The 14,402-nt window shown below is 48.3% G+C and overlaps 1 protein-coding gene across 1 annotated transcript; it reads left to right on the top strand.

The window, feature by feature from the left end:
* Positions 1-107: 107 nt before the first annotated feature.
* LOC144018673 (dynamin-1-like) lies at positions 108-14,373 on the top strand. The gene is made up of 23 exons (XM_077521113.1): positions 108-405; positions 935-1,008; positions 1,727-1,876; positions 1,944-2,147; positions 2,216-2,314; positions 2,718-2,878; positions 2,947-3,089; positions 3,180-3,315; positions 5,903-5,970; positions 6,058-6,196; positions 6,306-6,392; positions 7,444-7,514; positions 8,717-8,768; positions 8,857-8,868; positions 8,930-9,043; positions 9,692-9,801; positions 9,874-9,985; positions 10,070-10,081; positions 10,900-11,067; positions 11,138-11,224; positions 11,301-11,455; positions 12,734-12,898; positions 13,452-14,373. The coding sequence occupies exons 1-23, from the start codon at positions 245-247 to the stop codon at positions 13,471-13,473; spliced, it is 2,502 nt and encodes an 833-aa protein (XP_077377239.1). The 5' UTR covers positions 108-244; the 3' UTR covers positions 13,474-14,373.
* The last annotated feature ends 29 nt before the right edge of the window (positions 14,374-14,402 follow it).

The raw sequence follows: 14,402 nt of genomic DNA, 5'->3' as shown, positions 1-14,402 counted from the left end.
ACAAATGAAAACTACTTGACTCCAAAAAAAAAAAAAAAAAAAGCGGAATGGCACAAGTTTGTTTTGTTTTGAAAGAGACTGGCCGGATGTGCCAAGCTCGCTCTTTTGCGCGAGGAGGAGCTGAAGGTCACACGCTCACGAGCATCTCAGCGTCGCGTGACGAGGCGGGGAGGGGGGGAGAGCAGCAACAACAGCAGCAGCAGCAGCAGCAGCAGGCAGGCAGGCGTCGATCCGGTAGCGCAAGATGGGGAACCGCGGCATGGAGGATCTGATCCCGCTGGTCAACCGGCTGCAGGACGCGTTCGCGGCCATCGGCCAGAACTCCAGCTTTGACCTCCCACAGATCGCTGTGGTGGGCGGCCAGAGCGCCGGCAAGAGTTCGGTTCTGGAGAATTTCGTGGGCAAGTAAGTCCATCTTTACGATCCAACCGGACTCCATCAGCTGCTGGGGATTCCAATGTCAGCCGTATCCAAAGTCGGTTCCGGAGGGCCGGAGTCCTGCAGGTATTTGCATGATGATGTCTCCCTGCTCCAACGCACCTGTTTCCAATGAGCTGGATCGTTATCAGGCTTATGCAGAGCTTGCTGATAAGCTTTCAGGTGTGTTGGATGGAGAAGGCAAGCGTCCAAAACCTGCAGGACTCCGGCACATCCGGAACCGACGTTGGACACGCTGTACACGATCGCAATCAAATTGAATGATTGGCATTGGTGATGTCATCACAGTCGATTTCCTATATTTGTTTCGATTGTCTGATTTGAGAACGAATGTTGTTTCTGCGCAATTCAATCAGTATGAATTTAAGCACGTCAATGTGAGGAAAGCTGGCGCATTAATAGGCAAAGCAATAATAATAAACCGTCGCCATTTGGCACGAAGATGCATATCGTGATGATAATCAATCATTCCAATTTCCAATGCCTTCCCCACCAGAGATTTCCTCCCACGCGGGTCTGGAATTGTCACACGGCGCCCCCTGGTGCTGCAACTCATCAACTGCCCAACAGGTGAGATGGAGGCTTTTTTTGTAATTGTTTTTTGGAAGTCAACCTTCAACATTCCTTGACAATCATATGTGCGTAGCTCAGGTGTGCGCTTTGTTGGTGATGGGAAAGGTCATTTTCCGAGCTGCCCGGTGATAAATGAGGCCCCTGGAATGCAACCTTGATTTTTCTAATTCTTGATGAGGATCCCCACTAAAAAGTGGTCGATTGTCTTCCTGGGCTCCTCAAATCATTCAACTCAAAACAAACAAATCTGAAAATGACTCTATCTAGCAAAAATGAAAACACTAAACAAAAGATTCATTCATTCATTCATTCATTCATTCATTCATTCATTCATTCATCAGATAAAGTAGAAAGAGGCAAATTGAAAGGTCACACAAAAAATAAAAGAAATAAAATCATTTTGCAAGTGCATACATGAATAAATGCAATGACATGGATTGGCCGATTATAAGGAATGAACAATTTCATAACGTGTATTTGAATGACTTTTTAAAAGCTGATTTGCTGCTGACGTTTGTCGCACGTTAGCCTCAACGGTGCGAAGACCCGCTCGTTTCTCAACATGTGGCGTGCGTGACTTGCGCTGATCCGACCGTCACGCCAGCTTCCGCGTCCGATGAACACCCCCGAGCGACCGGCTGAGGAGTCGCCGCATGGCCGGTCGGGTACGCGTTTGGCTAATAACGCCGCTAACCCACTGACGTCTTTCCGTCAGAATATGCAGAATTCCTGCACTGCAAGGGGAAAAAGTTCACCGACTTTGAGGAGGTTCGTCAGGAAATCGAAGCGGAAACGGATCGCGCGACGGGACAGAACAAAGGAATCAGTCCCGTTCCCATCAACCTGCGCGTCTTCTCGCCCAACGGTAACGCACAATATCACGATTGTTGTGTTCCAAACGAAAGGTGATTTTCGTTTTGCGTTTGCGTCAGTGTTGAACCTGACGCTGGTGGATCTGCCTGGCATGACCAAAGTTCCGGTGGGCGACCAGCCGGCGGACATCGAGCAGCAGATCCGAGACATGCTCATGCAGTTTGTCACCAAGGACAACTGCCTCCTGCTGGCCGTTTCTCCCGCCAATTCCGACCTGGCCAACTCGGATGCACTCAAGGTCGCCAAGGAGGTGGATCCCCAAGGTGGAAGCTCACCAACTCCCTCTCACCCCGTCCTCTCTCTGCCGCCTCTTGACGTTCTATCTTGGCAGGTCTGCGGACCATCGGCGTCATCACCAAACTGGACCTGATGGACGAAGGGACGGACGCCAGAGACATCTTGGAGAACAAACTGCTGCCGCTTCGCAGAGGTAGCGCACGCCGCAGCTGTCCGACCAGGAAGCCGAAAGCCTGAAGGCAACAGGTGCTTCAGCTCAAGCGGCGAACTGTGTCAGGCTTTTGGCTCTCCGCACCTGGATCGGACACCTGTGACGACAGCCAATCGGCTCCTTGCTTTCCATGAGTCGCCTTCATGTCGGCTTGCGTTTGTTTTCCTGGCTTTGAGTTGAGCATCAAGACCGGAGGTGTCCAATCCAGGTCCGGCTCATCACGCTGGCACAGGTGCTTCTCGTCGGCGAAAGGCAAACTGTGGCAGGTTGGCCGGATTTGAACTTTCTGGTCCTGGATTGGGCACGTCGGCGTCAGGCCCGGTTTGAAGTGTTGTGTTGCGTTGAGGAAGGACTTGCCGAGGACTAAGCCAAAAATGTTATCCAGGTTACATCGGCGTGGTGAACCGCAGTCAGAAGGACATCGACGGGCGGAAAGACATCACGGCGGCGCTGCAGGCGGAGAAAAAGTTCTTCCTGTCCCACGCGGCCTACCGCCACATGGCCGAGCGCATGGGAACCGCCTACCTGCAGAAAGTCCTCAACCAGGTGCATACGTGCTCCCTTCTGACTTTGTTGGATGTGACTTGACTTGACTTGTCGCGCTTTGGCCACAGCAACTGACCAACCACATCCGAGACACGCTGCCCGCACTGCGCAGCAAACTTCAGAAGCAGCTGCTGGACATTGAGAAGGAAGTGGCCGAGTACAAGAACTTCAACCCGGACGACCCCGCCCGCAAAACCAAGGCCTTGCTGCAGTCGGTGCATGCCCACGCGCACGCGCATGTCGATCTTCAGCACTTGACGTCGCTTGCAAACATTTGTGCGTGTGTGCGTGTTTGCCTCAGGATGGTGCAGCAGTTTGCAGTGGACTTTGAGAAGAGAATCGAAGGTTGCGGTGACCAGGTGGACACCAGCGAGCTGTCGGGAGGAGCCAAGATCAACCGCATCTTTCATGAGCGCTTCCCCTTCGACCTGGTCAAAGTAAGTGTGCACGCTCGCTCACGCATCGCAACTTGATTGGCGGCTCATTCCACGTTCAAAGAAAGCCACAATCGTGTGGGCCGCCTTCCTTTGTTGCCACGGCAACCGGCACCAAGCAAAATTCACAATTGAGCGGGCTGGATGAAGTTGAATGGAGTGCCGCAATTTGCACGAGTGCAAGTGGAATTGAATTGTGAGGAACTCCCGCCTGCTCGTCCATCACCTGACTGACAATGTGGCGTTAGCGTTAGCAACGTTTGAAAGACTGGCAAATCGCAAGGCATTGTGGGAAGTGAAGTTCTGTTTGAACAATGAGAACAATCTGTCTCATTAGGGTAGACTTTGAAAGTCCCTAAAAGGACAACGAGTGAACTTTCCTTTGGGCATGAGCTCCTTACCCCGGCATGACGCCGTATGCATGTGTGTTGCGGATCCGTTTCATTTGGATTCGATCAGCTTGTTAAAATGACACCGGCCGGCTGCGCATCGAATGAGGACCAACTCCGTCGTGAATAGACCTATTTTCTATTTATACCAGACGACGCATCCGTCGGCATCCGTCAAATGGCAAAGTAGCACAGAACACATCAAGAACCGACTCCATTTCAAAATAAAATACTCGCTAAATGCTATTTGTCAATCATGTCAGCAAAACCTCAACATGCTTCTTGACGGTTTAAATTAATAAAAACCAGGGAACATGTACGAGGAGAGATTGATAATGGACGTGCAAAGCCACAAAATGATGGATGACATGACACAAGCTAATTAAAGATGCTGCATGGAACATGATGGCAGAAGCAAGTGGACGGCCGGTGAGTTCAACGAGAGGAAGTCCACCTCTCCTTCCGCTGCCAAGTTGAGCAGAGACACACTTCCTGTGTGTTTGTCGTCGTTTTTAAGGCCACACGCGATCACGCAAGAGACGGTGGGCGGGAAGTTGTCGGCAACGGAGCTGCCGGAGCGCAGCTGTGCGCAGCCGGCGGGGAGGTTTTGTCTATGAAATTGGCGTGTCCGGAGCACGCAGTCGAGACTGATCCGCATCGCGCACGCATGCGGTGTCATACCGCAGTTATATCACCATATTTGTCTGAAATTGATGTTGTTGATCATCTTCCCTTCTGCTGGCCAGTTTGTCAGCAAGCACAGTCGACAGCAAACCTCAAATCATCACACTTTTGCTCGGGACAATTTGAACAATGACCTCTGACCCCAACCCTCTTTAGGTGGTGGTAAAGCTGCAAAATCAAATCGTGACAAAGGTGGCCTTTGCAAACTGTACGCGCCACATATTACATCGCATATGCAACAACAACAACAACAACAAAAACACCTTTGGAGGACAATTGTTGTCCGTCGCAACAATGAAATGGGATCCAACCACTGCTCTGAATATATGACTGGTAGGCGCTAGCCCTGACAGGCCCGTGCAAGCCGTTATAGCTACAGGGCGGCCATCTTGCTCCTCCCATCTCGTCAGCAGACTACTGTATCAACTATATGCTACACGCACAGATGAGACATATACAGCTCAGAGGCACTTAGTAGAAGGCCGGAGATGGGGTGGGGTTTTGTACCAGGGTGGTCACTATTTTTTTAAATAAAAAATGAACAAGTGGAATGGTATGTGCTGCTTTGAAGACCCCCCCCCCCCCCCTTTTTTTTTTTTGCTCACTTCTAAAGAGCCAAATATTAGATTTGGCAGAGGCATCTTTTGTTGAATTACTTACAATTCTTTATTAAAAAATTATATACTAGTTTTCTCCTGTAAACATCATTAAGATATAATTTCTACATCTATTTAAGGCGAGTTGTCAAATGTCTGAAGTCGTCTTGTTTATGTTTAACACATTTAAAACACCATAAATGATGCTGTTTCTTCTAAGTACTGTCACAAAGTTGTATCGTGTAAATGTATTGGATGGTATGGCGAGAAACGTATCTTGGGAGGAGCAATATGGCCGCCTCACCACTTCAGAAGTCTTGGCCTATCGGCTATCCAGCCATATATTGAGATGAGTGGATCCAACAGCCAGCCTAACTCATCAATGAGTCATCGTCCCTCCATATTGGATGTGGCCCTTTTTCCTAATCAGCAAAACAATGAACCAAACAAGCACAAGGGGGAGCTCTAAGATAACCAAATTCGACTTGTCAACTCCGCAAGGGCAAAAATAAATACAAACTAGAAAGTTTGAATGATGCTTTTGATCTGAGTAGACATTTAGTGGCCATGCAAAAGTTATCGGAATGAACTTGATTATTTACTCAAATGAAGTATTGTGGACATGAGCTGCTTACAAGGATATTTGTAAAGAACTTGCCCAGTACACGTGAATGTTGCATCATGAAGTTCAATGCTCCATTCTGCAGTTGGAATTTCATTTGCAATTCTGCTTCCAGTTTTGGGCAATTGAATGGAACGGAACGGAACGGAGTTCCTCCGTCTCACTTCACGTCTGAATTTGGTCCAGCATAAGTCTTCTTAACACCACATGGGCAGCATTTGCTCCTTGCTTACTTGATGTTGTCATGTACGCCTTCAATTGTGATAGCCAACAATGCATGTGCATGCGTGTTTGTGCAGTTGGAGAGTGACGAGAAGACCCTTCGCAAAGAGATCAGCTACGCCATCAAGAACATTCACGGCATCAGGTGACTTGATGATGTCTGCGCAGCACTTGCGTGCGTGCGTGCGTGCATCTAACGGCCGTGTGTTTGTGTGTGTGTGTGTGTGTTCAGGACAGGCCTGTTCACCCCCGACATGGCGTTCGAGACCATCGTCAAGCGTCAGATGAGTCAAATTAAAGAACCTTGTCACAAGTGCATCGACCTGGTCATCAACGAGCTGGTCAACACCGTCAGACTTTGTGCCCTCAAGGTGGCGCTTCCACTCACACTTGGACTTGCACCGGATCCCATCCGGACTCGTCCAAACGTCTGTCCCGTTTGGACAACGTGACCTCTTTGACAATTTTTTTGTCATGCAGTTGGCTCAGTACCCGCTGCTGCGAGAGGAGATGGAAAGAATCGTCACTCAGCACATCCGAGATCGAGAAAGTCGCACAAAAGAGCAGGTACGCTTCGTCCGTCCGTCCGTCCGTCTGTCTGTCTGTCTGTCTGTCTGTCACCTCCATGTGCTGTATGTTGCACTTGATGGCAAAAGAGCCTGACAGGCTTTGAAAGGCCCCCAATGGACAAAGGTCAACGACATCTTGGCCAGAAGCTCCACCCAGCAGAGAATCATTTTTTTTTGGGGGGGGGGGGGGGTTGACGGAGGCCTTGGATGATGGCGAGTGGGTGGCCAAAACCTTTGCCAGCTTGAAGATGACAGAAGCGTGTCAATAGCTTTTCCATTTCCACCTTTGTGTGGATGCAGCCGCTGCGTTTTCTGCAGCTGGGACGCTGAGATTTTGGCTCCGCTCCAGCTTGACTTGTAGCGGGAGCGACGGCCGGCCGCGCTCCTATTTTTTCAGGCGGCGCTCAAACCAGGACACTCCACAACACGCAACAGCGGCTGGCCGGCAAAGGGAAAGCCTTCCCGATATTCGGCCTATTGAAAGCCTTCCCGATATTCGGCCCGCCTTCGCGCTGTCGCTGCATCGAGCCAAAGACGTTGCGATGGGACGACACGGGACGAATCGTACGCTTCAGCCACTGGTTGAGAGAATTCATCGGAAAAGGCCGAATAGGGCTCCAAGGGGGTGTTGCATCATTGGTCCCGCTCCACGGAACAATCGGCAAAGAACCGCAGCGGCTGTCGAATAGAGAAGTTATCTAGCGATTGGGTTGAGGTGAGGACGATGGCGTCCTCCTTCCATGCTTGCTGACGGATTTGCTTCTCACAAACGTCATCATGTGTCAAACGCCTTCTCCAGTTGAAGCTTTTACAAGCCAATCATGTCAAAGGGTGGACCCGCTTCTCATTTGAGTGGGCTGCTGAGTGCTGGCGGTGGTTGATGATGCAATAACAAGATTGCCCCTTTTGTATTGGCTCTGGCCTAAACGTTAACATGACAACGATGGTTAGCTAGCTGAGCAGCAGCAGCTCAAGGGAGAACAAATGTTCATCCAGTCGGTTTTCATTTCGCTTGACCAACCTGTCCTGTGTGCGTGTGCGTGCGTCAGGTCCTGCTCCTGGTGGACATCGAGCTGGCCTACATCAACACCAACCATGAAGACTTTATCGGTTTTGCAAAGTAAGACATTGATTAGTGATGACGGATATTTTCTTGTTGTGGAAGGCGAAAATGAGGGAAGCTCCTTCCACCTTTTTCACACTTTGATTACTGTTTAAACATAAAAACTCCCAGAAGAACTTTTGTTACAGGCAAAGCGCATTAAAGAGGTCGAGGGCAAGTCCCTCATCTTCAGTCTGTCACTCCATCATCATTATTTTCGTTGCACCTCCATCACAAAATGAAAAAATTTTTTGTAATTGTTTTTAATTTGTAAACCATTTACATCACATTCCATACGTGCAAAACACCTGTCTTCTTCATACAAATGTGTCTAATATACCAAATGAAGCACATATACATACTTCTTCACAAGCAACTTATTTCGGTGAAACTATACAAGAACAAATAGGGAGTGATATCTTTTTTTTCTGCCTTATTAATAAGTCATTGTCCAAATGAAAGTCAGTTTTATCAAAATGTCACCCAGAAGGAAAGAAATTGTCCACCTGTATGATTGTCGTTATTTTGCTTTCTCGTGTCAAGCTCTTCCTTGTTATTACGAGCAACCAAGAAAATGTTGACCAATTGTTTGTCCTTTTTCAACCAATCCTGAAGGATTCGAATATCCAAACCACAAGAGCTTCCTCTTCTCAAAGAATATTTCTTGCACCTGATTTCAATCTATTCTTGTCGTGCCTTGTGAATATAAGCTTTTAATAAAGGGGCAATTCCAGAACACATGGCAATGCTTTGCATTATGACTGCCGCAATTTCTCCAACAAATTGGGGAATTGTTGTCATTTTTGCTCCAGTGCCATCAAATATCTTATCAAGCAAACTCTTTTCCATCTTAACGAGCTGGTGCATTTCCATTCATATCTTCATTTCATCATTGACCTCCATTATGTGAAACTATTTCCCACGTTTGGAATATGAGATGATGATGAATATGTTTTGAGATGCCTGAACCAATTTTAGCCCCCGTTTTCATGTAATCACAAGCTTTTCTAAACATGTTGAGCAGATCCCCTTCTCTTTTGACAAAATGACTTTTTTTTTGTGTGTTTTTTTTTGTTCTTGCTTTGGTACGGCTCGTGGCCTGCGGAAAATGGCTTCCGTCGGCGCCTATTCCGTCACACTTTCAAAGTCAGCGCCGGCCGCAAACGAGAGCGCACCTTGTCATTGTTTTCTCTTGCTGTTGCTTGTGTTTTGCTCGCCAGCGCTCAGCAGAAGAGCAGTCAGGCTAGCAAGAAGAAGGCGAGCGGCAATCAGGTGCGTGAGCAAGCGGCACGCGACCGCCCGACCGCCCGCCGTCGTCGTCTTTGCTCTGTAGACTCATTCTTGTCTCTGCTGCGCTCAGGATGAGATCATGGTGAGTGTGCGGCTCCGCTGGCGTGATCGCCTGCTGAGCTACCACCTGACCTTGCCGACAGGTGATTCGCAAAGGCTGGCTGACCATCAACAACATCAGCATCATGAAGGGCGGAGCCAAAGAGTACTGGTTTGTTTTGACCGCTGAGAATCTGTCCTGGTACAAAGACGATGAGGTAAGATGCACGCGCTCGTCGTCACGTTTTTGTGGATTTGTCTCAAAATGGCAACACCACATGCAGCCAGGACCTTGAAAATGGGCATTTGCAATTGCAAACAAGTGCAGTGAAAAGGGACTCAAGTCCAAACTTTGCTTAGTCGTATCCTGGGCGTGCCATATTGGGCCCCTGCTAGGACCAAACGCGCTTACTCGCATTCATTTTGTGTTGGGGGACAAAGAATGACGCAAATGAACGGCTCCCTTTTCCTCTGCCAGGGCGCCGCCATTTCGCAACATTGAGCGAAATGGCCGTCACGGTGGCCTCAAGCCGTGGTGTCAAAGGTCACGTGAGCAAGCTCGCAAAACAGAAGAGCGAGTTGTCACGCGGCCCTTGGCCTCAATTTGCCAGCTTCCTTCTTTGCTTGCTTGGATGGCTGAAAAGTGGCATTTGTTTGTTTTTGCCCTCCATCGTCATCACATGAGCGAGCGTGTTGGGCTGGCGGGAGCGCGGCCAAAATATTCTGCAATGCGCACAACATTTTGGACTTGACTTCCCTTTTCAATCCTCCAAATGTTGCCTTTGAAGGGGAAAAAAAAAGGTGCACGTTGGCTTCTCAGATGTTAATGATGATGACGAGGACAATTGTGACGATGCCCCCTGCAGGAGAAGGACAAGAAGTACATGCTGACCGTTGACCACCTCAAGCTGAAAGACATCGAGAAGAGCTTCATGTCCAGCAAGCACATTTTTGCCCTCTTCAACACTGAACACAGGTACGTGCACATCGACAGTATACACGCCATACGTCCGCGCGTGCAATGCACAATGTGTGTTTTTGTTTTCAGGAACGTTTACAAGGACTACCGTCAGCTGGAGTTGGCCAGCGAGTCTCAGGAGGAGGTGGACAGTTGGAAGGCCTCGTTCCTCCGCGCTGGGGTGTACCCTGAACGCAGCGTGGTACTCTTCTTTATGACGACGATGATGATGATGATGATGGTGAACTTTTCACTGATCATGTCAATTTGCTTTGTTCTCCTACAGGATCGAGACAAGGTGAGTCAAATGAAAACATTTTTTTTTTCTTTTGCGACCACTTGGGATGAACTCTTCGTTCATCCAAACGGCGGGTCTTGATGCCCAATTCGGATTTTTTAGCCATAGGTAAACGCAAACCAAGTTGGCGAGATGGCCGACGCTAAATGCTAACCAAACCTCGCTCACTGCATTTGAAGCCCTTGCAACAGTTGAGTATAGGCATCGAATGATGAAATCTTCCCTTTGACATCATGTTATGATGTCATTTTTGATGAAATATGTAGCTGTTTTGCTGGTTATTTTTCTATCGCAGAAATAAAACGCCCGGTTCAGTAAAACTCCGCCTCTCCCTGTGTGATTGCCCTGCCCCCGGCGAGCCGGCTGCAGTCTGCTGTTGGAGCTCTGCATTTGAGCACTCTGAATGGCCACACAACTTGATGCAAGCCAATTCTTCATTAACACTACTAAAATTGTAAAACAAGTAGATCTTGTATATATATATATATATATCTTTATTTTATTATTATTTTTTAATATGGTGATCTAGCTTGTATTCAAAGCCAAATTCCTCCGCGTTGAGTGGTAGTTGCTACGGAAGCCCAGCGGCGCAACCGCGCGGGTCCCAGCCACACATGAATAGAGCTGTCAAATTGACGGGTGTCATGTTTTGGTTCTGTGGGGGTGGGATTTTGTTTTCTTTTGGTGCATTTGGGTCCTGCCTCCTACACCACCCCTTCCTGACAGAATGACTCAAAGACAAAAAGGACCCAGTGGGGGCAACGTCTGGACTGCAAAGTGTGAATTGTAATGCAATGTGTGTGTGTTTTTTGGTGCAGGCGGAGGCGGAGGAGTCGAGCACCGACGGGCAAATTCACAGTGTGGATCCTCAGCTGGAGAGGCAGGTGGAGATAGTCAGGAGCCTGGTGGACTCTTACCTGTCAATCATCCATCGCACCATTAGAGATCTGGTCCCCAAGACCATCATGCACCTGATGGTCAACAACGTATGTAGAGCATATGCACGCACGCCCTGGAAGTGATGTCACAGCTGATGGATGCTCTGATGCTCTTCAGACCAAGGACTTCATTCACGCCGACCTCCTGGCTCAGCTTTACTCGTGTAGCGACCAAAACACTCTGATGGAGGAGTCCCAGGAGCAGGTAGGGCAGACGTCCTGGCGCTCTTTTGTGTGCATGTGTGCGCCCCCTAGCATCTTCTACCGTCCGCATGTGTCAGGCTCAGCACCGAGACGACATGCTGAGGATGTACCACGCGCTCCGCCAAGGTCTCACCATTATCGGCGACATCAGCACCTCCACCGTCACCACCTCCATGCCGCCGCCCGTGGACGACTCGTGGCTGCAGGTGACGGGGATGCCCTCGGGCCGCAGGTACGCTGCCTGCCTGCTTACCTGCTTACCTGCCTGCTGGAAACTGTTTGTGGCATTTGGCTCTTTGGAAGCTCGTCCACTCAACAAACATTATGGTCACGAATCTACTGCTACTAGTTACCCTGTACAATACAGTACATCCATTTCTATATCTATGCATATTGTATGTGTATATATATATATATATATATATATATATATATATATATATATATACACACACACAAGGGCGGCACGGTAGTCGAGTGGTTAGCACGTCCGCTTTCCGGTTCGAGTCCAGGCTCGGACCTTCCTGGGTGGAGTTTGCATGTTCTCCCCGTGCCCGCGTGGGTCTTCTCCGGGTACTCCGGTCTCCTCCCACATTCCAAAGACATGCATGGCAGGTTAATCGGGCGCTCCGAATTGTCCCTAGGTGTGCTTGTGCGTGTGGATGGTTGTTCGTCTCTGTGTGCCCTGCGATTGGCTGGCAACCAGTCCAGGGTGTCCCCCGCCTACTGCCCAGAGCCAGCTGAGATAGGCGCCAGCACCCCCCGCGACCCTTGTGAGGAATAAGCGGTCAAGAAAATGGATGGATGGATGGATATATATACAAGGGTAAATTGGATTTTGGACTATGGCACACTCAAATGTCAAATACTTTGATTCACATGTTACAAGCTTGTTGCAGCAACTCGCTTCCAATAACAAACATTCAAGTCCAATTGTGGTTATACGTACATTTTAGAGCAGAATTTCTCACTTCTGGTCCTCAAGAGCTGGAGTCTTGCAGGATTTACATGTTTCCATCCACCAACACTGCTGATTCATATAATCGGCAGCACATCAGCGAGCTGCGCAAGAAGCCTGATAAACGTCTTGCTCTTTGGAATGGAGACTCTGGCCGTCGACGACCAGGAGTGAGGAAGCCTGTTGTCAAGAATCAGGATTGTGTTGCGCAATCCAACAGTATGATGCTGTGACTTCATATGTTGCCGTAACCGTTGCATGGTAATTAATGCTTTTGACAAAATGTTGTAAACCATCTGGAAAGTGTGACCAGTTGTTATGGAAATCAAGTTTTGGAGGTTAGCAGTTCTGAATGGACGGATGGATGAACGGATGGCTGGATGGATGAATGGATGGACAGATGAACAGATGGATGGACAGACAGACAGATGGGTGGATGGATGGACAGATGGATGGATGGACAGCCTGACGGATAACTGGATGGATGTGTTGTCAATTGCCTGACGTGGAGAAGTGAGTTGTCATGAAATAAAGTTGGCCCCGCCCACCCAGGTCGCCGATGTCCAGTCCCACGCCGCAACGCCGAGCCCCTCCCGGCCCCGTTCGCCCAGGCGCCCGCGCGCCGCCCGGCCCCCCCTCACGTCCTGCTGCGTCCCCCGACCCCGGAGCGTCCGTACCGTCTCGTCCCAACAGGGCGCCACCGCCTGGAGTTCCCAGGTAATTGCAACAAATATGCTTGTTGTGCAAGACTGGAAATCAAGCACGGCAAGGTCACACAACGTCGTTAGTAGCAGTTGCCAGGCAAAATTTTGCATTTTGTGCCTCATCAGATCGCATCAAATAGCAAAACAGCGTCAGGCGTCAATGTCTGTGTCCAAAAAGATTTCCTGGGCTGAACACATGCTCGTCACCCACAACAGGCAGTCGGAAGTCGAGGCAAAGTGGCTGTGCTAATTACACTGCAGCAGCTCGCAAGCAACGAGCTTCAGCTGATTACTGCTGCGGCTCAACAAATTGACATCGAGTTTGTGACAACAATTTACAATCATTTACAAAAGCGCTCCCAGTAGACATTACTCTATTTGCTGTCGCTCGCGTGCTTGCAATCTCACATTTGCCAGACAACCAAGAGCAAAAATGCAATTTTGGACCCACAAAGTGCTCTGCCAACGTGTTTATTTCAAGCCTTGTGCTTTATTCTTGACGTGATCAACATCTCCAATGTCCTTGGCATGATCATATTTCCCCAAATCACGTTTGCTCCTTTCAGAATCTCCATCAGTGATCAGTGAAGATCCAGCAGTGTGACCCCGCCCCTTCCCCATGACTGACAGCTCCACTGATGAATCCCCGCCCGCTCTCATGTGTGTTGTCGTACTGCAGTTTGGTGACAGCGGCCTCGTCTTCCACTTGGCAATCTTGTTGTTGTTGTTGTTGTTGTTGTTGTTTTTGTGTAAAAGTCAAAGAATGGAAAGAAATAGGCCTGCAGAAGGTGCTAACAAACATGTCAAGTAATTTTCTTTTTCCCCTCTTGAGTCAAGATGAGAAAATATTTATTTTCGTATGTTGATCTTTACAATGTAAAGTTTGGCTTTTGTTTGGAATGAAGGATCATTCATTCATTATTTCATCCAAATTTAGGATTGACTTATTTATGTTTCACTCATTTCTGATCAAGATAATGGTGTTGTTCTGAAAAAAAAAAAAGACAGAATGCAAGGTGTTGGCTTGTAATTCCTGTACATGTAGTCTGCTTGTTTTGTTTTTGTGTGTGTCTGTTTTTGGAAGCTTCTGCCAAACTTGAGTGCAGTAAAGCTATTAATAAGGAATATCAAGTAAAAAAAAAAAAGTATCTTTGATGTATGTATGAAGAAATTGTGATCATATTAATGAGAAAGTGATGAAAAGGATAGAAATATGTTAACATTCAATCATGTGATGGATGAGTGTATTTAAATGTTGCATGTTTGTCATTCATGTAGCAATGCATTAGCATGCACTTAGCCTATTTTTAGCTGTGGCATGTCACAAATAGCATCAGAGTGCTTGTGTTCAACCGTGTAATCCCCATTCAGTATTGACACCTAATGTACTGTGTGTGTGTGTGTGCGTGTGTGGGTGTGCGCGCGCATGGCAGGGTGATTGTCGTAACTTTGACAAAGTAATACATTAAAAGATGAAAGCCTGTCATATGTGATTGTAGTCTTCTTTGGACACGGTT

Source organism: Festucalex cinctus, chromosome 5 (assembly GCF_051991245.1).
Source record: "Festucalex cinctus isolate MCC-2025b chromosome 5, RoL_Fcin_1.0, whole genome shotgun sequence".
Taxonomy (NCBI): Eukaryota; Metazoa; Chordata; class Actinopteri; order Syngnathiformes; family Syngnathidae; genus Festucalex; species Festucalex cinctus.
The sequence above is the reverse complement of the archived record's forward strand: the minus strand, read 5'-3'. Positions and strand labels throughout refer to the sequence as shown.

What these genes read in the sequence shown, in the direction of transcription:
- LOC144018673 (XM_077521113.1), top strand. Translation starts at nt 245, where the DNA reads ATGGGGAACCGCGGCATGGAGGATCTGATCCCGCTGGTCAACCGGCTG. An exon ending in AAGAACATTCACGGCATCAG is followed by an intron (nt 5,971 to 6,057) that starts GTGACTTGATGA and finishes GTGTGTGTTCAG; the next exon opens with GACAGGCCTGTTCACCCCCG. An exon ending in CCTGGTACAAAGACGATGAG is followed by an intron (nt 9,044 to 9,691) that starts GTAAGATGCACG and finishes TGCCCCCTGCAG; the next exon opens with GAGAAGGACAAGAAGTACAT.